The 23,507-nt window shown below is 44.1% G+C and overlaps 1 protein-coding gene across 3 annotated transcripts in view; it reads right to left on the bottom strand.

Moving 5' to 3' along the window:
* PITPNC1 (phosphatidylinositol transfer protein cytoplasmic 1) overlaps nt 1–23,507 on the bottom strand; it is a 263,091-nt gene that overhangs the window by 74,047 nt on the left and 165,537 nt on the right. For all 3 annotated transcript variants that reach the window (XM_039235924.1, XM_039235923.1, XM_039235926.1), the window contains one exon: nt 17,567–17,638. In XM_039235924.1, the coding sequence (XP_039091855.1) occupies nt 17,567–17,638 (72 nt within the window). The remainder of the gene's footprint in view (nt 1–17,566; nt 17,639–23,507) is intronic.

Below are 23,507 nucleotides of genomic sequence, written 5' to 3'. Positions count from 1 at the left end.
ATTCCCAAATTTAATTTGGCACTCATGTCTTTCTCTCTTGTTCTAATTTACCCTCTCCCTCTTTCTGCTGTCACTGCTTTCTTTAAGCTTTGGGCAGTGTTCTTTCTCATCTGATCTACTGCCAATCTCCTGTTTTCTCAACTAGCCTCTGCCTGCATTACAATCCGGTCTTTCTTTCCAGCCCCACCCTCCCTCCTGTGTTCTCTGTAGCATCTTCCACTTTATGATGCAATGCATTAATGCACTATTGAGATCATCTTTTCTTTTCAGTGCAGAATAAAGGACTCCCCAGATTCTCACTGGGAAGCGGAGACACAGGGAGCAAGGAAGATAACTGGTATTTATTAAGCATCTATTAACTGTAGGAACTGTGATGGGTGGCTTAGTCAATTATTTGGTTTAGAATATTCATTATCATTAAAAAAAAAAATGGACCTAAGGGGGTATGGAAAATCCAGGGGGAAGAGTGTTCAAAACCTAAGAATTTACTCCACCTCTAGGGAATAAGAAACACCCACGGAAACAGTCTTTACACTAGAAGACTTAACATTCTTGTCATCTTAGAATAATAATGGTTGGGGACAATACAATTCTGTGGACAACAGCTCTGGCTCCTCTTTTAACGCAGGTGCTGACTGACCTTGAGACAAGGTAAGACTCTTCGAATCCCTGACCCCAACGTTGCAGCAGGAAAAACCCGTTCAAGTCCCCGAAGGTTTTGCCCAACAGAACCACTTCTTGACTTTGTTCAGTGTAACTAACAAAACACCTGTTATCTGAGGGGGGCACTGGCTTGGTACGAGATAAAGCCCACAGAGTTTAAAAAGCCCTTTACGTTGGACGTTCCTGTTTGTACAAGTATTTAATGATAATTTGAACCCAGTGTAACATTCTGTTTCTCAACACCCCATGGTGCAAACTTACAAAGTGGGTACTAGAAGACACAATCTTCCGGGCAGCTAGAGAACCAACCTGGCAAAACCCCATAACTTCCAAAAACCTGTACCCAGAGGAAGTCACTAATTAATTTTTTACCCTTAAATGTACGAGAGAATACTCTTCTTCTAATAGTAAGATTGTTCAAATAGTAAGAGCAAATCTTAGAAACAGGAAGCGATATGCAGTTATGTGAATGCTTAGCCCAAGCAGAATATTAAGCCACTCCTGGGGCGCCTGGGTGGCTTAGTCGGTTAAGCGTCCGACTTTCGCTTAGGCCATGATCTCGCGGTTCGTGGGTTCGAGCCCCGCGTCGGGCTCTGTGCTGACTGCCAGCTCAGAGCCTGGAGCCTGTTTCAGTCTGTGACTCCCTCTCTCTCTGACCCTCCCCTGCTCATGCTGTCTCTCTCTCTCTCTCTCCTAGAAATAAATAAAACATTAAAAAAAAAAAAAAAAGAATATTAAGCCACTCCTGGATATTACAAGACTACCTTTTTTTTTTAAAAGCAAAATTGTTTTCCATCTCAGTTACAAAAACCTCCAACAAAGGCATATCATGTGTGCAACTGGTGAATCTTGTTTAACCTCATCTATTTCAAGCGACCCAGATGGTTCTAAGCAAATTTAGCTGGGTGTTGTTCCTATATAAATCAAAATTAAGTACTAGAAAAATCAATCTTGCCAGTGTCCTTCCTTCCCGAGGACCTTCCTTAACATGTTTCCTATTTCATTTCAATCTTTCACTGTAGTTTTGACATGCCAACCAAGATGAAGTTGAGTTCGTAACAAACTCAAACTCATGCCAGATTTCTGCTTTGCTCTGAACCTACGGATGAACGATAATTAACACAATTCAGCACCAAATGGTCAATTATTTGGTTTCACTCCCCCCCCCCCACTGAGTATCTACTCCATGACGGCATTTTGTACATGCTTTTCAACATCTATTTATTAACAATCTAACGGGCATAGCTAAAGAAAGTTAAAATTACTCCTCATAATGGTCTACATATTCCAAAGGTATTTAAGACTGTGTCTTTAAAGGCCTGGGAACAAGAAGGAAGATTATCAGATGTAGGTCCATGAAGTTTCTACTTAATAAGTTTATGTGCCAAATGGCTGTAAAGTCTGATGGGCTAGAAAAAGTCCTTCCGTAGGTATTAGTGTGGAAATATGATGTAAATATGATTTAACAGCTTAATATTAGTCAGACAGAACCACTATTAGTCTCAGAAGATCAAGTGCAGAATTTCATGTGCAATGGCTGACATGTGCTTGGTTTAAATACACAGTCTGTGGGGGCACCTGGGGGGCTCAGTCGGTTGAGCATCCGACTTGGTTTCAGCTCAGGTCATGATCTCATGGTTTGTGGGTTCGAGCCCGCCATCAGGCTTTGCACTGATAACATGGAGCTTGCTTGGGATTCTCTCTCCCTCTTTCTCTGCCCCTCCCTGGCTAACATGTGCACTTTCTCTCTTTGTCTCGAAATAAAGAAAGAAACTTAAAAAAAAAAAAACCAAAAAAACCCAAAACAAAAAAACCCACAGAGTCTCTGTACAAGCAGAGGAGAACATGAAAGCAATGCTTTCAGTGCATCAAAGGGAGAAAAAGGCTTTTAAATCATGTCTGCTGGAGATCATTATGGAAACTTCTTTCCCATAAGGTCAGTCCCTATCACCCCTTGCCCTATTTTTTTTTTTTTAAGACTAAAATACTAGCAGCGACTTTGTCCTTGTGGGTATTTATCAACGAGATGATATCCGGGGATTTTAGAGAGAAATCCATTTGACAAAAATGATGGCTCTGAGCCGTGAGAGAAGATCCACCTGTTCCTTTTTTAGAGCTCTAGCAAGTCGTTCGCTTTACTAGGAAGCCAGTCAGTTCCCTGGAAAAAGTTAACACACTGCCTGCCAGGCCGGAAAAACCAAATAGCTTATTAATCAATGACTTCTCTTTGGCAGAATCCAGTACAACGTTCGCACTTTACCTGCAAACACTTTTCAGTGCTTTCATTCACTATTCAGACGTCTCGGCATCCTGTATAGGAGGAGGTCTCATGCTGAATTCAGAGTCTAAGACATTACTAGTTACAACACCAAAAAAGAAAAAACACTGCCACTTATAACTGCACAATGCCATCAACTCCAACACGCATTTCAATTTTACGGTTGTTGAAATGTAAAAATCAATGGCCACCTTAGACTTGATGAGATTGGAAATGTCAGCTACAGCTGACATGTCGAGATCCTGCTATGTGCGCCAAGCACCATTCTGAACACTTTTCATGCTCAATGTACTGAATCTTCACAAGTCCCCAATGAGTAGGAACTATTATTAAACCCGTTTATGGGAGCACAAAGAGGTGAAGTGACACGCCCTAACCAGCTAAGCCAACTGGTCTTACTTAACCCAACTGGTCTGACTCCAGCGCCTACAGCCGGGACCCCTGCACCATTCTTCTCCCTCAACAGTATTCTGTTGAGTACTACTTTGGAGCGACAGGACAGGTGTCTGTCACGTCTTGGAGTCAAGACGTGCCGTCAAGATCCTGTACGGGTGGATGAGAGCCAAGGATGGACTGGTTCTGAGACCAGAATTCCCAACTTCCTGTAAAGAAGCCACTGGAAAGAGGGTTCCAGGCTCCAGCCTGTGATCACTCCCTCCCCAACCTTGGAAAAGTGAACTCAAAAGCTCCCAAGGATGTGTGACTTCTCAGCTTATATCTGAGGATGCCCCACTCTGGATGGTGGAAAATGAGAAGAGACGACAGACACTGAAAATATGAGAACTCAGCACTTTTCCACTGAAAGAAATCCCACCAACTTCTCCGCTGGTCATCTCTCAGAGTCTAATTCTGAAGTGGTTTTCAGGAAGCATAACTGAAGTTAAAGAGGATAAAAGAATCGCCGTTTATGGAGTATTTGACATGCACTTTCTCACCAAATCCGCCCAATGACTCCCTGAAGTGGGGAGGTTCGGGATAATGAAGCTCTGTTATCACCGAGTGCCTGAGCCCTGCTTTGGACCCTGTTCTGTCCAAGGCTGGCGAGTTCTCTGAATCATGTACATCATTCTTCTAAATGGGCCTGGCCAGCTGCTAGCTTTGGGCAGATTCCTAAAGTGTCCTCATCCAAAATGCTCCGAGACCCAAAGGTTGTTGGCCACCATCTGTTGTAAGCAATCCATTCACTGAGGTACCAATAACTGGGCTCAATAAATACAAACACAAAGCTCTAGGTAAATAAACAGGAGAGCGGTGCTTATTTTGAAGGGAAGTGCAGTGTTTTCCCACAGTAATTAGGTTTCTCACGTAAGAGGAAGAAAAGCCAAGCATTTGGGAAAACAACTGCAAATCGACGGGAGCTGAGAATGGATCTCAGAAAACAGGAGACGTTTGAGTTTCATGGAGCAGGATGAGTATATACATATATATATATATTTTTTTTTTCAAACCTCAAGATACAGACATCCAGAAGAATACAAGGATCCCACGACAAGCAGTTACTACCCACCACTCAAAACGAACACGTGCAACCATTTTGTCACATTTGATTCTGATCCCGCCCCTCCTTTTTCTTTCTCTTCAAAGACATTTTCCCGCTGAAGCTTGAAATCCCTTCCCCTTCTACTTCAGGCTGACAGCTATTATAAATCTGTCGCGAACCTGACAAACTTTATATTTCATTCGGTATGTAAATGTATCCATAAACAAAATGTCCTTAAGTGATTTTAATGGTTATCCATACTTGGGTTTGTAAACTTCTTTGGGAGATTATTTTTTAATATGGAGTGAGGTAGGGATCTAATATTTTATTTTTCCATCATGAATAGTCAATTGACTCAACTCCATTTTCTGAGAAAATGACCCAGTGTCGTTGCTCCTTATTAATTTGAGTTGCTTTATCTACTATGTATCAAACTCCCATCATCAACTTAGATCTACTCCCGTCTTTGTGCTAATACCATCCGCTTTTCATATGGTTTTGTCATCTGGTGGGATAAATCTCCTCTTCTTGTTCTTTGTTCAAAATTTGTTCTGGTTATTTTTAGACTTTTATTCCTCATTTCAATTTTACCATCAATTTATGACAATCCTGTTGGGATTTTGAATGGAATAACATTTAATTTGGAAATTAACTCAGAAAACGACTTACTTCTTTATTGTCTTTAGTTTAGCCATCTAGGAATGGAGCATTTATAATTTATTCAGGTCTTTGTCATGCCCTTTTTTGCCTATAAAAGTTAAGATTGTTCCCAGGTACCTTATAGATGTGTTGATATGATTCATGCTATCTGACTTTATTCAGCTTTAAATGAGTTTGGTGAGACAGATGATTAAATGAGCAATTACTATATATAGCACGACAAGCCATAGGGAAGGAGGCACAAATAGGGTAGTATACAAACATCTAGAGAGGCACATAGCCTGGACTATAACCCTTAGAAGAAGGACACAGTTAGAAGGCTAGTCCAAATCATCTCCATCTGCCTTTTCAAAACTTCAGGACACATCCCAGAGAGTGAAATTTCTCAGAGCGAACCTAGGGTTTCTGCAGTTCAAAAAAAAATCTCCAATTCATAAATATCTTTTGAGCGAACAGATATTAGTTGACGCTAATAACAATTGTTCTGATTAGCCCAACGTTTCCCCATTTCATTAATGAAATCGGGATATCATTGGACAGAAAGAGGACTGAAAACTTCTGCTTTGTGGTTACAAAACAAGAAAAACAGGGGGGCAGGGGAGAGGGGGAAATGGATAAGGGGCATTGAGGAGGGCTCTTGTTGGGATGAGCACTGAGTGTTGTATGTAAGCGATGAACCACAGGAATCTACCCCTAAAACCAAGAGCACAATGTATACACTGTATGTTAGCCAACTTAACAATAATTTATGTTAAAAAGAAAACTATGGTGATGAGTCAAAACATTGAAATAAAATCACATGGTAAATGATTGATAAAACCCATACCATATGGGTTAAAAAAAAAATAAAGAAAAACAAAAGACTCGTTGAGTAAGTTTATTGACATCTCATTGCAAAATGTGAATAGTTCCTCAATTTTTATAAGGCTTTTTTAAAGAAAAAAACTCATATATAAATATAAATATAAATTAAATTTTACTTTTGGCTATACCATGTGACAGTAAGATACACTGCATGACACTTCATTCCTGAATATGTCAGCACATATCTCCCAAGAACAAAGAACAAGACATCCTATATGTCCACAAAGTAAAGATCACAGGCAAGAAATTTAATATTCTCTCAGTACTTTATACCACACTATTTACCTCATATTATGGTCCATATTCAAATTTCCCCAAATGTCCCAAGAATATTTTTTCTTGTCCTCCGCCCTGGCCCATCCCTTGTTAATTCAGAATCTAATCAAAGACTCAGCCTTAAATCTAGTAGCTGAATTACTTTAGTCATTAATCTAGGGCACTTCCCCAGGTTAATGACATGTTCTTTTTAAAAGTTTTGGCTAGCTGTTTTGTAGAAGGTCTTTCAATTTAGTTTTGTCTGATTCCTCCTGATTGATTCAGGTTAAGCATTTTGGCCAAGGTGATGTCGTGTTCTGTGTCACAATGGAGGGCACATTATGTCAGTGTATCCTATTGCTGGTGATGTAAAATGTGCTTACCTGATGGTATCCAATAGATTTCTCTACTCTTTATAATTAATACATAATTTCATACTGCTTTGAGTGTGAATTCCTGTTCCTTAATACTGCTTCATTCAGTGGCTTCAGCATCCATTGAGGACTCTTGGCTTGAGCCAATTTTTACTCTAATAGCTGTAAAACAGTCAACTAGACCTTGATAGTTGGTATTACTTTTCTGGCCCTGATTTTTGGCTTCCCAACCATGATTCAGCCTTGTCCCTTTGATTATGCTGCTTTTTTATTTTTTATTTTTTTTAACATTTATTTGTTTTTGAGAGTCAGAGAGATAGAGCACAAGTGGGGGAGGGGCAGAGAGAGGGGAGGGAGGAAACAGAATCTGCAGCAGAATCCAGGCTCTGAGCTTTCAGCACAGAGCCCAATGTGGAGCTTGAACCAACAAACTATGAGATCATGACCTGAGCTGAAGTCGGACACTTAACCAGGCACCCCTGATTATGCTGCTTTTGATCAGTCTGGTTAACTGTCTTCCTAACCCTTAGTGCTAACAGCCAGGCCTTTTTGGATCTACCACAGCATTAGTGAACCCTTGATAGAAAGCAAATACTGCTTTAAGCTCTGTCTACTACTACTAATGATCATGAGCAATATGTCCTAGCTCTGAATGCAAAGATAACCTGCATTCTGAGTATAACTTTGAGCATCAGAAAGCTAGTTGGAGAGATGCTACTTTTGCTCACATGTCTCTTACATCCAGCTTTCAGATCACAAATTATACCACAAACAGCAAAGGCACCATCTTAAGGAATCAAACATAATCTGTTTTCCATTGTCCTCAAAATGATACTGTTAGACACGGAGTGAGCAAGGACAGTGACTTTCTACTTCATGGACCATAGTGGATAATAACCCTTTGCAACTGCAGATGGGGGTGTTTTGTGCAAGCTTCTTTTTAGCACGTACTGCTTTATTAGAGAAAATTGCAGATTTCGTAGGTGGCTCGTTATAATAATATAAGGTTAAAAAGAGAACCAGAAAAGTTGAAGACCTCAGAGATCACATCTAAAAATAAAGCAAATGGCTTTTACTTTCTATAAGCCTCAATGAGAAGTCATTTAAGGAAAAGAAAATCAGCTCCAGAGACCTGTAAATATGGATTCTACAGTTCTCCCTGGTGCCTTGCTTTGCAAATTGTTTTAGTAAATTTTGAAATCTGTAAATAAATTATTTTACCCTACATCCATCCATGCCATCTTCTTGATGTTAAAAATACAAAAGCAACAGGATGCCTGAGTTGGTTAAGCACCCAGCTCAGGTCATGATCTCATGGTTTGTGAGTTTAAGCTCCACATCGGGCTCTGCACTGACAGCACAGAACCTGTTTGGGATTCTCTCTCCCTCCCTCTCTTCTGTTCCTCCCCCACTCATGTGCGCGCTCTCTCTCTCTTTTTCAAAATAAATAAATTTATAAAAATACAGAAGTAATACTAATAATGAAACAAACTTCATGATGACTATTGCAATAATAAATGCTCAAGGGGCGCCTGGGTGGCTCAATTAGTTAAGCATCTGACTCTTTTGGCTCAGGTCATGATCTCCTGGTTTGTAAGTTCAAGCCCCCCACTGGGCTCCACGCGGACAGTGCAGAGCCTGCATGGGATTCTTTCCCTCTCCCTCTCTCTCTCCCCTTACCCTGCTTGTGCTCTTTCTCTCTTAAAATAAATAAATAAACTTAAAAAAAGAATCCTCAATAAACAGAGTTCTCCTTATGATAAAATTCCCTCTTTTGTCAATTAGTAACTACCAGTGGAAGATATTTGTGGTCAGGAGGAGAACTTTTTTGGCCAACTCTCCATGGAAATGCAAGTTAAGTAAAGTCAAAGCATTGAGATGTTTACTCAGTTCTCCAAAGAAGGCACCCACCCAGGAGAAGAAACTAGATTTGTTAGTTAACTAAATGAGATAATCTAATTTCCTAAAACTGAGCACAATTTAGTGACTGAAAATGAGTTGCTGTTTTCTTTTAGAGTTTATTTTTAAGTAATCTGAGCACCCAACGCGGGGATTGAACTCACAACCCTGACATCAAGAGTCGCACGGTCCACCAACCAAGTCAGCCAGCTGCCTCGAAAATGAGTCTTTTTTTTTTTTTAAGTTTATTTATTTAGTTTGAGAGAGAGAGAGAGAGGGAGGGAAGGAGAACAGGAGAGGGGCAAAGAGAGATGGAGAGAGAGAGAGAGAGAGAGAGAGAGAGAGAGAGAGAATCCCAAGCAGGCTCCCTGCCCTGTCAGCATGGAACCCAATGTGGGGCTTGAACTCACAAACCGTGAGATCATGACCTGAGCCGAAATCAGGAGTGGGACACTTAACCAACCAAGCCACCTACGCGCTCCCCGAAAATGAGTCTTAACCAAGAAGAGATAATGATAATCAGAAGCTGGACTTGAAAGCCACGGGAAGGGTAAGGTCCTTCTCAGGACCACGGTGTTCACCACCCTGGAGCACTGGAACTTTCATTTTGCTGTCACTTTTCTCCCTAGATAACTTTACTCGTTTCTATCTCTGAGTCCTGACCTATGCCTCTCTCCAAACGCCAGATTCCTATATCCAACTTCTCACCTGCCATTTCTACTTGTAAGTCTCAATGGTACCTCAAACTGACTGTATCTCAGGTGTATCGTGTCCCCACGATGCCAGTCAGGGTCGGTAGACAAAGCTGGCTACCCTGGGGTCATACTTACTTCGCTCCCCTCTAATGCATCAGGTGCAAAAGAGAGTCGGTCTGTTTCCAAAACATATCTATCCTTCCTCTCTTTATCCACGGTCACATATCCACGGTCACATCTCCAGCCCAAGCCACCATTATTTTTGGTCTGGATTATTGTAACCACGTGCCCACTGTTCTCCCCCTCCTACCACATAGTCTCCATAGAACGGTCAGAGCAAACATTTAAAAACATAAATGACGTAACCAACTTGACAATAAACTATTTGTAAAAAAAACAACCAAAAAACCCCATAAATGACGTAAAGTAACATGGTCTCCTAAAATGGATTCTGGAACCAAAACAGGACATTAGTGGGAAACCTGGTGAAATGTGAATACAGGCCATGATTTTGAAAAACGTAGCAGGTTTATATAAGATGTTAACATTAGGGGAAGCTGGGTAAAGGGCATATGCAAACTGTGTACTATCTTTGCAACTTTACTGTAAATTTAAGATTATTCCAAACCAAAAAGTTTATTTTATACGCCCATAAATATCGTGTCTTGCCTTTGTTTAAAATACTTGCATAACTTCCCACTGTTATAAAGTCCAAACTCTTTGCCATGGGCTCATAGGTCTTTCGTCATCTGGCTTCTAATACTTTTTGTTGTTGTTGTTGTTAGGTTTATTTATTTAAGTAATCCCAATGTAGGGCTTGAACTCATGACCCTGAGATTCAAAGTCACATGCTCGTCCAATTAGTCAGCCAGGTACCCCTTGATACTTAAAAAAAAATGGGGGGGGGGCTGGGTGGCTCAATCGGTTAAACATCTGACTTTAGCTCAGATCATGATCTCCTGTTTCGTGGGTTCAAGCCCCACATTGGGCTCTGTGCTGACAGCTCAGAGCCTGGAGCCTGCTTTGGATCCTATGTCTTTTGTCTCTCTCTGCTCTTCTCCCAGTCTCTCTGTCTCTCAAAAATAAACATTAAAAAAAAAAACAAAAAAAAATTTTTGGGGTGCCTGGGTGCTCAGTCAGTTAATCATCCAGCTTTGGTTCAGGTCATGATCTCACAGTTTATGGGTTCGAGCCCTGCATCGGGCTCCACGCTGTCAGTGTGGAGCCTGCATCGGATTCTCTCTCCTTGCCTTTCTGCCCCCCTACTCATGCTTTCTCTCTCTCTCAAAAATAAAAAAAACTTAAGAAAATAAAAAATATTTTAAAAATTTCATTTCCGCACAGCTACTGCTCTGGCCACTGGTTTTCTGACAGTTCCTGGAATGTATGAGGCTGTGTCAGGGGCTGTATTAGTATTAGGGCAAACTAAGCCCTAGCCTTAGTTTGCTAGGGCTGCCTGAACAAAATATCACAGATGAGTGGCTTAAACAATGCGATCCTATTTTCTCACAGTTCAGGAAGCTACAAGTCCACAGGCAAGCTGTTGGCAGGTTTAGCTTCCTCTGAGACCTCTCCCCTCAGCCTGCAAGCTGCCATTTTTTTGCTGTGTTTTTACACCTCCTTTCCTCTGGCCTGACACACCCATAGTTTTGTGTGTCCCAGTTACCTCTTCAGTAAGGACAACAGTCAGGTTGGATTAGGGCCCACCCCAGCGGCCTCGCTTAACTCAGTCAACCTCTTCAAAGCCTTATCTCCAGTCACGTTCTGAGGTACTTCAACAGGGATTCCGGAAGGACATAACTTCACCTACGAGTCCCCTTTCCTGGCCAACCCTTCAGACGGTTGATTCCTTCCATGCTCACCTCTCACCTGGACCTGTTACCTCTTCTGAGAGGCATTTCAAGACCACCTGGCTTCAAGCAACCCCCCTCCCCCACTATATTTACTGCCTTCTTTGCATTTACTACAGCTGGAATTCTTTGTTTACCTGCTTGTTCATCTGTTTTGCCCTACTCCAGGAATAGTGGAGGCCTTGACTGTCTTATTGCTGTATCCTCATCCCTGGTTATAATGCCCAGCACATGAGTACCCAACACTTGTTGACTGAGAAATGACTTACTGACAATTCAGACAAAAGCAGGGTCTTGCTAGGAAATCATCAACACAGCTAATGTCAAGGTATGACCGTAATAGAAGAAATACCTAATATTTTCACAGCACTTTATAACTTATGAAGTGTTTCCAGGTAAATGGACCTGTATGGAATCCCCGTGATGCAAGCATTATTTACTTTCTTTTCTTTGATAAAGAAACCAACACTCCATTGCTTAAGGTCACGAAGCTGGGACTTCAGTACTGATCTTTTTGTTTCACAAAGAACGACGTTGTGTTCTCTGATTACAACACAGCTGAACCAGAAACTAAATAGATCCACATACCACGTTTAGGCAGCCTCCAAGGAGAGCTCTGTGAAGGACACAGACTCACACTTCCAGGAACTAAGCTGGACATTCTTTCCATCTGATCAGAGGAGTCTTGTTGCTGAGGAATAATGGCTACACAGGAATAAATATGGTGCCCTAAGGCCCCTTTATTGTGTATGTGTGTGGTGCTGGTGGTTATATAAACATGCTTTCTGTAAACTGTTCTGTTTCCTGCGGTACAGAGAAGGGAAAACATTGGGAGAACCTGATTTTCTAAGTGTTCACAGTTGGTTTTAAATAGCACTTAATATTTCCTTTAAAAATTTAGCCTGGACACATCTTAGATTCACCTGGGGGAGCTTTACAAATCCCAATGGCTGGATCCCACCCAGACAAATGAAATCAGACCCATGAAGGGGCGAGAGTGGGATCAGTGAGGGCTAAGCCTTCCCAGGTGACTTTAATATGTGGCCACCAGTGAGGGCCATTGGTCCAGATCCTCAAATGGGGGTGGGGGAGTGCCAGGGGAGGAGTTGCCTATCTTACTCACCCCAAAGAGAACATATCGGCTTTAACTGGAGGATGGATGGACTCTCCCAAACTGCGGACATTCCTGATTGGAGACTTCGGCATTCCTAGAGGGCTAATGTTCTATCCTTCATGTGTCTTAGCTGCTTTAGCCCAGTCTGCACTCAGGGCCAATCAAATCAAAATCCCGGAGGGATGGAACTCAGCCACGAGCTGTTGTTCAACCTTCTCAGGTGAGTCCAGTGTGCAGCCAAGGTGGAGAGCCACTGCTTTAAATGGTGCTGACTTTATTTGGAAGAGGAAGTAAAGGAAGGCGGCTGGCTCCCCATTAACCCCACAGAGTCACAGCCACCCAGCAGCAGCTACACACGGACTCTCCCAGATCTAGATTTATGGCCTTGGATAAACAACAGAACTCTACCTTGGCATGGTGCCAGCCTCCCAAGCACCAACTAAAACCTAAATAAGTCTCATCATTATGCGCATAAAATAAATGGGCTTCAATTTAAGACAACTTTCCCACTGTGCCTGGTTAATGTAATCACAACTTACGGGGTTTTCACAATCATCAATATATGCATTTTATTTTAACAAGAAGAAGATATTTATAGCTAGTCATCCATTACCTTTTATTTCACTTGATATCAGGACACATAAAAAAATTACTTGTATAGTAATTGATAATGGGATAGCAACATGTCCTCTATTCAATCACTAATCAATAGGATTATCACTAGCGTCTTTCAATTTAATTATTGCTTCTTATCGTCTGTCATCAATTTCATTAAATTTTTGGCAGGTAGGGGAAGAAACAGGGTACAGACAGCAGTATGAAGGATGGAATGATAAGACTATACACCCAGAAAATGCAACGAAATAAACTGAGTTTATTAAATAATTTGGCAAAGCAGTAAGACCAGAGAAATACTCCACTACTCTGCTACGTTCTCTAGCAACTAACCATGCCTCCCACCAACAACTCCGTACTGCTCCCTGAACAGAAAAAGAACATGCTAGCACACATCATCTGCTGAAGGCTCTAGTTTTGAACCCCTGGACAAAGCTATCCTTTAATAATTTCAGTATTATTACATAAATATATATTTGACACATTCTGATTTTGAAGCATTAACCAGTGTGAAAGAAAACCAAAATAATCTTCCTTTTCTGCCACCTGGGGAACAACCCTGAAGCAGGTGGTGACCAGCAGCTGCTGTTGAATATGGAAATCAGGAGGAAAGCGAACTGGCAAAGAAGTCTAATCAAGCCGGGGTTGGCGTCTCTGGTCCAGAGCAAGACTTGGGGATCTATGGAGTGGAGCCAGGCAGGGGCTGGGGTGGGGACTTAGACAAGTTGGGCGCCACGACAGAGAGATGAGGCCCAGGGCCCCATGGGCAGTCACTGAGTCAGCAAGCTGGGGAGGAGGCAGCAATACAGGGGACAATCGCTGGCATTTCTCCTGGAGGAAGGAAATTGTGTTGACAAGGACTGCATACAAGTCCCTGGGGACTCAGCACTTCTCTTGTGGACCAACCTAGGTCTCAGAGAGCAAGGGCATAGGATGCTGATGGCAACCACGGATCCTGACTTTAGGGTGGCTAACCTGGGATTTCAAAGTCCTACCAGAGTAGTGAAAAGAGCTTAGCACCTGTCACAAAGGGATACAAGATAATAAAATGACAACCATGTACATTTTTCTTGACTATTTGAATTAAGCAGAGCGAATAAACCAGAAGATCACGCCGGTCCTATCAACCTATGAGGGTCATGGCGAGCCTGCATGTAACCTCACACCTCTATAAATGGAGCAGGTACCGTCTATTCATGGGGACAGAGCCACAGAGGAAAAGAGAAAGCAGGGGAATTTGTTTGTAAAGAGTAAAAGACATCTGAAAACATCTCCCCCCTTATTTTCAGATTGTGCTGCATAACGCAGTTCAGGCATGTCTGCTCCCTAACACCAGCTGGTCCTCAGCTACATCAAAACATCAAAAAGTTCAAGCCTATCTCAAGTACATGTAAGTATCGAATACAGTGCAGCCATTAAAAATCATACAGGGTAGGGGCACCTGGGAAGCTCAGTCAGTTTAGCGTCTGACTTCGGCCCAGGTCATGATCTCACAGTTCATGGGTTCGAGCCCCGCATTGGACTCTGTACTGATTTCCAATCATAAAATTTCATCAAGGGTAAAATTATTTTACCAAGGGTTCAAGTTTAATGTACAATATAACATTATTTTAGACACTGAGGTTTTAATGTAGTTGGTCACCACCTCTTAATTCAGACTGCTGACAGGGATATGGTTCCAAACTTTCCCCTTGAGGTTACCAACCACCAAGGGATGCTAACCACTGGAGATCCTGAACTTATGTAAGGGGAGAGCACCCCGGCCAGGGGCATTCCTCTCTCCTCTGGAAAGTTCCAGGAATTCTGGAGAGGACATTTGTTTGGCTGGGACGGCTGGTGAGAACTATCAAGTGGTCAAATTCTGAGATCTGCTGGGTGCTGTTCTGATTAGAGTCCTTCCAACCAGGGGCGAGGAAATGTTTTTCAGGTAGTAAGTAGTTTAGGTTTTATGGGCCACATGAGCTCTGTTGCAACTATAAAACTCTGCTGTTATAGCATGAAAGCAGCTTAGATAATACACAAGTGGGAGAGTGTGGCTGTGTTCCAATAAAACTTTATTGACAAAAAAGGTAATTTGCCAACCCCTGATAAACTCTAGGTTTCTTAACTTAGTTTAGGAAGCTGAAGGGACCAGGCACAAGCCAAGTCAGTCCCTGCAAATATAGGAAATATCCCCTTATCCACATTTCGCTTTCCATGGTTTCAGTTACCCAGGTCAACCGTGGTCTGGAAACAGATGAACCTCCATCTGACCTATCGCCAAAAGGTCAATAGCAGCCCAATCGTACGACGCTCTGCCTACATCATTCACCTCACTTCATGTCATCACGAAGGTATTTTATCATCTCACATCATCACAAGAAAGGGTGAGTACAATCAGGTATTTTGAGAGAGAGAGATCACATTCATATAACTTTTACTAAAGAATATTGTTCTATTTTATTACTGTTGTTCATCTCTTACTTGTGCTTGATTTATAAATTAAACTTTATAATAGGTACATATATGTAGAAAAAAACAGTGTATATACGGTTCACCAAACCTGCGCTTTCAGGCATCCCTTGGAGGGCTTGGAATGTAGCCTCTCCAGCAAAAGGGGGACCACTATACAGGGCTCATTATGGAATGCCGCTCTGTAAGCTCTTTCCACTCTCAGGGTTTAGCAGTGGTGACTCTTTACACGGAAGGAAGAGAAGCCCATTATTGTGCTACTATTTTAAATTATTTATTATATTGGTTTTTTTCCCCCAACTAAGCTAGGAGTACCTCAAGTTTGAGAAATGAGTCTGCATTTTTAATACCATGCATACAACTCGTACAGTGACATGTAAATAGAAGGTGCCTGATATGCCCTTGCTGAAGACTGACTGAATACAAGAATCTCCTCCCACCCCAAGCTGGTGTGCAACGTAGCTCTTGAATGACGCTCCTTGGGGACCACTCAAGCTCTGTCCAGGCAGACTCCACCTTGAAAGGGAAACCTGTGTTCCCCACGGATACACCTATACCTTCTAGAAGAATTTGTTATTGCCACAGGCAGGAACTTTCTAGAAGATATTTCTATTAGCTATCAATATAAAGAACCATAGAGTAGGCCTGGCCAAAGCTATTCTTCCTAAAAGGTTTCTTAGTTCTTTTCAGTGACTGAGTAAGGATTTCAAGTTGCCGATGCTTAGGAGTCCCCTTAGACCTTTGCCTCATGGCACTTAGTTACCTCCACAACTTTCTGCATCCTGTTTTGCATTCCCTTGGCTCTGTGAAGGCACCAAAGGGGATCACCTAGTCAGGAAATTCTCTCTTGACCATGATGACCCAGTGTCAGTCTTCATCATTTACAAATGCAAACCATGTAAATGACATAGAAGACACGCAGCTTCTCGATCCAGACTCTTCTCTCAGTGGGTCTTGATGGAACCTGTAGCCCAGTCTCAGGGTGAGGCTCTTGATAGGTCAAAACACCCACTCCCCAAGAGAAGGCAATTCAAAATTATATTGCCCCAACAGAAAGAGGCTGGGGTAAAGACCAGGTCGGAAGACGGATTCTGGTCAATACTAACAAACAAAGTTTGTGGCTGAAATCTACTAAGAGTCAGAATGCCCCATAAGGTAAATATTTTACAGGAGGGGTACACCGATTTTTTTTTAAAAAATCTTTTAACATTTTTGAGAGACAGAGTGTGAGTAGGGGAGGGGCAGAGAGAAAGGGAGATGCAGGCTCTGGGCTCTGAGCTGTCAGCATAGAGCCTGATACAGGGCTCGAACTCATGAATTGTGAGATCACGACCTGAGCTGAAGTCAGATGCTTAACTGAATGAGCTACCCAGGCACCCTGGAGTACACTGATTTTAATGTGGGATATATGTGTGTGTGTTTGTATATATATGTGAACATAAGCTAAGTCCAGAAAATATATATAATACGCACACGTAAATTTGTTTGGTATTCATTTTTTCTAAGTAAAGTTAATAGTCACCAAGAAGACGTATGCTCAATCCAATGATCCGAAACCACATCCTGGAGTTCAAGGTCCCCACCATCCCCCTCAAATGCCAGTGACAATCATTCCAGGCCACAGAGATTTCTGCACAGAGGCCCATGGAAAGTACATAAAGATGGGAAGAAAGGCTGGACTACAAAGTAATTCTGAGGACAAATCCCAGGGAAATGGCCCCAGAAAGCAAATGTCAGAGCTTCTCTGAGGTCCTAGGCACAGATCCTCCTGCTGGGTGCTGGGCCTGGCCACCCAAGGGGCCGTGAAAAGTGCCTCGACTCTCAGAGCCCAGGGGATGAGGGCACAGTACAAAATGGGGGCTTCACACATGTCCATCAACTGATGAATGGATAAAGAAGATGTGGTGTATATACACAATGGACTACAACCGGCGATGAAAAAGAAAAAAAGAAATCTTGCCATTTGCAAGCATGGATGGAACCGAAGGGTATTACGCTAAGTGAAATAAGTCTGTCAGAGAAAGACAGAGATCATGTTTTCACTCGTATGTGGAATCTGAGAAACTTAAAAGAAAACCATAGGGGAAGGGAAGGAAAAACAAGCCACAAGCAGAGAGGGAGGCAAATCTTAAGATGCTTGAACACAGAGAACGAACTGCGGGGTGATGGGGGTGGAGTGTGAAAGGGGGCAGGGAAAATGGGTGACGGGCACTGAGGAGGGCACTTGTTGGGATGAGCACTGGGTGTTGTACGTACGTGATGAATCACGGGAATCTACTCCCAAAACCAAGAGCACACTATATACACTGTACGTTGGCCGACTTGACAATACATTATTAAAAAAAAAACCCATGGGGGCTCTACTCACGCGGTCGTTGCTTCCTTTGTTGTCTTCATACTTGGTTTCTATATGAATGGAGAATTTCGGCAGAAACGAACACTATGGAAAAACAGGAACGTTTCATTAGCATACCATTCTTCCTCCCTTCACATCCTCAGTACAGCCACGGAGGCTCCCCTGACCACCATGTGGGGAGCACTGTTCTCCATCAGCAAAGTTAAGATACTGGGTCAACATCCAAATTCAGAGAGAAAAGCTGCCTTTGGCAACATGAACACAATCGCATCCAGAAGCCAGGCCCGAGAGAATAACCAAGCAATGGGAGGCACGCTGTCCATTTCCAGAAAGAATACATTCTGTGAGTCCTACCACAGGCTTTGGAAAAGCAAACGCCGAAAACAGAGGCAGGTCCAGTCCCGGGGTGCTGACCTCTGGGTGGGGGGAGAAGCTGCCACTGCTGGGAGCCCAGCCTTCACCTTCATAGAAATATTCCCATAAAGCAAGGGAAGGAGCTTTAAGATAATGAATTATCTAAGTCAGACACACCTGGCTTTTTGTTTTGAGTTTACCACTTGATAGCTATGTGGCTTTGGACAAGCCAGTTAATTTTTCTGAGCCCCGGTCGTATTTAAACGGGGATAACTATTACCTAAGAGTGACTTTTTGAGGGTTAAATCATCATGCGTGTAAACCATGAAAGTGCTGGGCACAGAGGCGGCCTTCAGCAAATGACAACAATCAGTACCAGGCTGCAGCTAAGCCTGACGTAAAAGGCAGCCCCTCTTTTTGCCAGCACGAGGGAGAGAAACCCCAAAAGCACACTGCCCTCCCCTCCCCGTCTCACTGAACCACAGTCTGTGTATTAAGTGGATTTCAAGGGTTAAGGTGACTTGAGAAGAGGACTTTGATGGATGTTGATGTAACCTCCCTCCTGCTGGCACTGAGCTGGGCAGTGACTTTCTGGGCCACCAGAGACGGGATTGAAGACTAATAGGTAAAATGACCCAGCAACTCCACTGGGAGCTGCAGGTGTCAGAGAAATGAGACTCCCGCTGATATGCTCACAATCCTGAGTCTGGCTCCTTTATTTATTTATGCCACGTGCACAGAGCACATATTCTATATATCAGGCACTGGTCTAAGTGCGTCCAAGTTTACGTTCATTTATTCTATTATAACTATTGTTATCGTCCCTGCTTTAGAGATGAGGAAATGGAGACAGAGACGTTAAGTAAATGGCTGATGATCACACAGCTCGTAAACAGTAGCGTCAAGATAACAAGGCTAGTTACAAGGCCCAGTGTCCTCACTCTTCATCCCCCACCCCCCACCCCCCCGCAAGCTGGTTCTCAAAGTGGCGTCTCCAAACCTGTAGCAGCAGCAGCTTTCTAGAACCTGTCAGAAATGCAGATTCTTGGGCCCTACCCCGTACTCACTGAATCAGAACCCCCAGGGAAGGTGCCCGGGCACCTGTGTTTCCCAAGCCTTCCAGGGGCTGCAGATGCGGGCTCGCACCGGACAGCCACTGGATCAGCCCGTGCGTGGATAGTAGCCACTGTCTACAATCCAGAAGTCTACAATCCCTCACCCCATGTGCTTCGTCCCCCCAAGTCCAGGGCCCCCTTTCAGCCTGGTTCAGAACCCCAGTGGCATGTGCACAGGAAGGCAGAGGCCTTGGACGTGACATGGATAATTCTGACATCACGTGACTGTGTGCATTCGGCGTTCATCTGTCTCAATCCAGGTGAAACAAGCAAGCTGAACCGTGACTAAGGAAACACAGAAACAATCAATCCCAGTAATTGCCTTTATGGAGAACGAGGATCTGTGATTAGTCATTAACACCTTCTTTGCTGTCTCCTCTCAAATCTCTCACTCCATAGTTGCTGCCCTCACACGCTCTGTCCCTGGGGGACCCAAGGAGGGGCCGTTCATCATGAATCGAGGCCCTAGAGGGATCGGAGCGGCTCAGAACCCCATGGCGGAGCTCTTGACATGTGAACCTAGAGAGGGACACCTGCCAGGACCCTTTTACAAATATCAAGCCTTCCGGCAAACCGACTGGTCCTTTTTAACCCATAATTCATCTGAGAATCAATTCAATGCGTGCACAGAGCCAGATGGCGAGAGAACAGAGCCGTCTTGGGTGGGGAGCTGGGTGTGGGTGCATCCGAGTGGAACCCCGCAAGGAGTTTGTATCGTGCACCTCTAAACCACATAACTAAGGCCAAACAAATGAATCTGGGTATTCAACCCAAATATGAAATGCAAAACTCTTATGCAAATTAGCAGATGCTGTTATTTTTGAGTCCAGGACTTAGGTTATTTTCATATCAGAATGGCAATCCTGCCAGAGGCGGGGAGCGCACCTGCCTTCAGCAGGGCAGCGGGGAAAACCCGGATTGGACAGGTCAACTTTGGGCTGGTCAAGGTCTTCCCCTACCGCAGTGGTTTGGGACTGATAATCCGCATGGGATATCTGATGGCTGGTTCTCAGAGCCCCAGAGGCATGGTGTTTCACGTTGAAATGTGGAAGATCCTGGCCTGGGGCATTTCCAGAGTGACCACTAAAAACATTCAGGCTAGAAGTCTATCTTTTTTTTTTTTTTTTTTTAATTTTTAAATGTTTTGTTGATTTCTGAGAGAGACAGAGCGTGAGCAGAGGGAGATACAGAATCTGAAGCAGGCTCCAGGCTCTGAGCTAGCTGTCCGCACAGAGCCAAGCTGTCCGCACAGAGCCCAACGCGGGGCTCAAACCCACGAACCGTGAGGTCATGACCCGAGCCTAAATCAAATGCTTAACCTACTGAGCCACCCAGGCGCCCCCAAGCAAGGTTCTTCTTTCCTCCCCGGCTGGCTTCCTATTGTGTGTCACTGCTGAGGTTATCATAAATCCCTTCCCTTCTCTAGGACCTCCCCTCCCCTTTCCATCTTCCTCCCTTGCAGCTAGGAGTTTTGATTCATAGTTTAAGGAGCCCATGTGATAGAAACACCAACAACTTCCCTCTCCCCCACAGCAAACCTGCTTATTTCTTTATGCTGCTTCTTATTCCTTGGGAATCAGAGAAAGATGTTGCTTTCTGTATTCTGGTGGGAAAGAATGTAACGAGAAGAACCGAGGCAGCGAGAGCAGCAGACCTAGGCTCAAATCTGAGATGTATGGACTTGGGCAAATTATTAGGGCGTTCCCAGCCTCAGTTTCCGCTCAACAGAATGGGGACAACCCTTCTCTACTCTGTAGGAGTGTTAGGAAGATCACTGACATCATTTGAGTAAACCCCAGCACAGTGCCTGGCACATAGCAGGTGCACGGTAAAAAATTTTAAGTCTCTTCCCTGGAAACTTGTTTCATTGATTATTTGCATCTTCTCCCTGCTTCCTTCCTCTAACCTAAAAATATCATGAAAAATGTCATCTTCCTATAAAACTAGTATCAAGGTCCCTTGGTGATCCTTCCTTCATCTACAATTAATTCCATTTCTCTTTTTCTCCACATCAAACTCTATTAAAAGAGTAACCTGTGCTCTGCTGTTTTTACACTTGTCACCTCTTCTCAACCAGAGCAACAGGGTATGGAAACAACCGAGTGTCAAAGAATTTTCAAACCAGCATCGCCTCCCTGTTGTCCACACCCTGAGGAACTCTCTATACTGTTCCGCATGAGTCAAGAATTCCACTTTCCTGGAAAGCGGTTCCTTCTCCACCTTCCGTTCCCTCCTCTGCCCCTTCAATGAAGGGGTCTCCTAGGATTGTGTCCTCTGCCCTATTTTTTGCACCAAACCCTCTCCCCTGGTGATCTCATCTGCCCCTCACTTTCCTAGACCATGTTTTTGGCTGCCTCCCAAGCTGACGTCCAATCCCACCTGCTTTTCTCACATACGCAGCTGCCTGCCGGTCATCCCCAATAAGAGGCCAAACTGAGAGGTCCATCCTGAATTCGAATGTTCTCCCGCACTGTATGAGCTTCCGAGGGCTGCCATAACAAATCAATACAAGTGCGTGGTGTAACGCAGCAGGACTTTACCCACTCAGTTCTGGAGGCCAGAAGTCTGAAATCAAGGTGTTGACAATGCTGCCCTCCCTCAGAAGGCTCCAGAGAGAACCCTTCCCTTCCTCTCTCAGCTTCTGGTGGCCCCAGGGGCTCCCTGGTTTGGGGCTGCATCCCTCCTGTCTCTGCCAGTGGCCTCATATCACCTTCTCTCTGGGTGCCCTCCCCTTTTCTTATAAGACACCAGTTACTAGCTTTAGGCTCATCCTAAATCCAGGGTGATTCCATCCTGCACCTTGAGGTCCTTAACTAATTATATCTGCAAAGAACCTATTTCCAAAAAGGTCACATTCTGAGGTTCCAGCAGACACGAATTTTGAGGGGACGTGATTCAATCCACTACACTCACCCATCACATCCAATGAACCCCTAAAACCTGTGGTTCAGCCTCCGTCCTCAAAGGTAAGGTAAGACCTAGAGTCTTCAGTATCTGATCCTAATTTTCTTTATGGCTCTGCCATGTAATCCTCCCTAGTCGGTCACAGAAGAGCGCTCCCCACTCCATGGAAGACTTCAGGCTGCCATGTTGTTGTTGTTGTTTTCCTACCTATACTTCTCTCAGCCTGAAGTCTCCTTCCTAAATCTTGCCCAAAGCCCATCTCTAATTCCACATCAGAATGTTGACCCCATGTGTGGGGGTAGCATTCTGGTTTTTACCTTTGTCACAGCACTTATCTCCTTGTCCATCATCACAATGAGCTGACCGGGTGTCTGGACAGAAGATAAGCTGGCAACACTGTTCCATCAAGAAGACCCCCTCCCCACTCCCTGCTGTCACCAGGAATGGCATACGTCACAGTCACCCAGTCTCTTCGGGCATCAAAGCTTCTGTGTTGGAGGGCTTTGTTCCAGCGAGGAACACACCATCTAACCTGGTCACTCGCACATAGCTCAGAGCGGAGCACCCCACCTTCCCAACCTAGACTTTCTCCAAACGTGTGGCATCCCCTAAAGATTCAGACACATTTCCATCGGGGCCTGACGGAACGCTCAGGAGTGTGGGAGCAGGGAAGAAAAAGGGAACCTGGACACAACCACCTGGAACAGGCCGCAGGAGGGACGCATCGGGAGTGTCCCCCAGTGGCTGAACCTGCAAGGCGCCAAGGGATTCAGAGGACCCCTAAGCTCCCTGTGGCACCGTCACTTGGGAACACTGAACACTTCAAGTCCCATTTGGCCCACGACAACATGAAGGAAAGGCTAAAACCCTCACGGCAGACAGAATTCTCAGATGGCCCCCAAGATTCCCAGCCCTTGGTATACACACCTGGCACAGTCCCTTCCCCTAAAGTGTGGGCAACAGTGGTGAGCACCACAGGGTGGTAGCCCCTTTGATTAGACTACCAAGGTGATTGGCTGATGGTACATTATAGAAGACGTCTTTTGTTGAAGAAGTGACAGGACCATGCAGCTTGAGCCGGAGGGGAGCCTCCAGGAGCCGAGAGAGACCAAGGGGAAAAGCGGACTTTGGTCCACCAACAGCCAAGGAACCGAAACTTGCCAAAAAACTAGTGAGCTTGGAAGAGGACCCTGAGCCTTGGATGAGACTGGAGCCCAGCCTGGTGAGACTCTGAGCCAGTACCTGGCCAACCTGCGCCCAGGAGTCACCCTGAGACAATACAATTGTGTTGTCTGAAGTTGCTAAGTTTGTGGGAAATTTGTTACGTGATGATAGAAAAGCTGATATGACACCCAACCTCAAGAATCCAACCACTGCTTCCCTTTCAAATCACCCATTCGGCTTTCATCCAAGTAAAACATCACCCATGCTGAAGTCTGAAGATGACTCAGGAAATGGAGAATTTGTCCTCTTCGAACTTAGCTCTGGCTGTGACGTCAACTGCTTTGTCAATGACCACTACTTATGGCCCAGGGTGATATCTGCAGGTAATTCATGGCACTAAGCTTGCCATGAATTCT

This window comes from Hyaena hyaena, unplaced genomic scaffold (assembly GCF_003009895.1).
Source record: "Hyaena hyaena isolate Hyena2069 unplaced genomic scaffold, ASM300989v1 scaffold_104, whole genome shotgun sequence".
In the NCBI taxonomy this organism is placed as follows: domain Eukaryota; kingdom Metazoa; phylum Chordata; class Mammalia; order Carnivora; family Hyaenidae; genus Hyaena; species Hyaena hyaena.
This window is presented reverse-complemented; position numbering and strand designations above follow the sequence as displayed.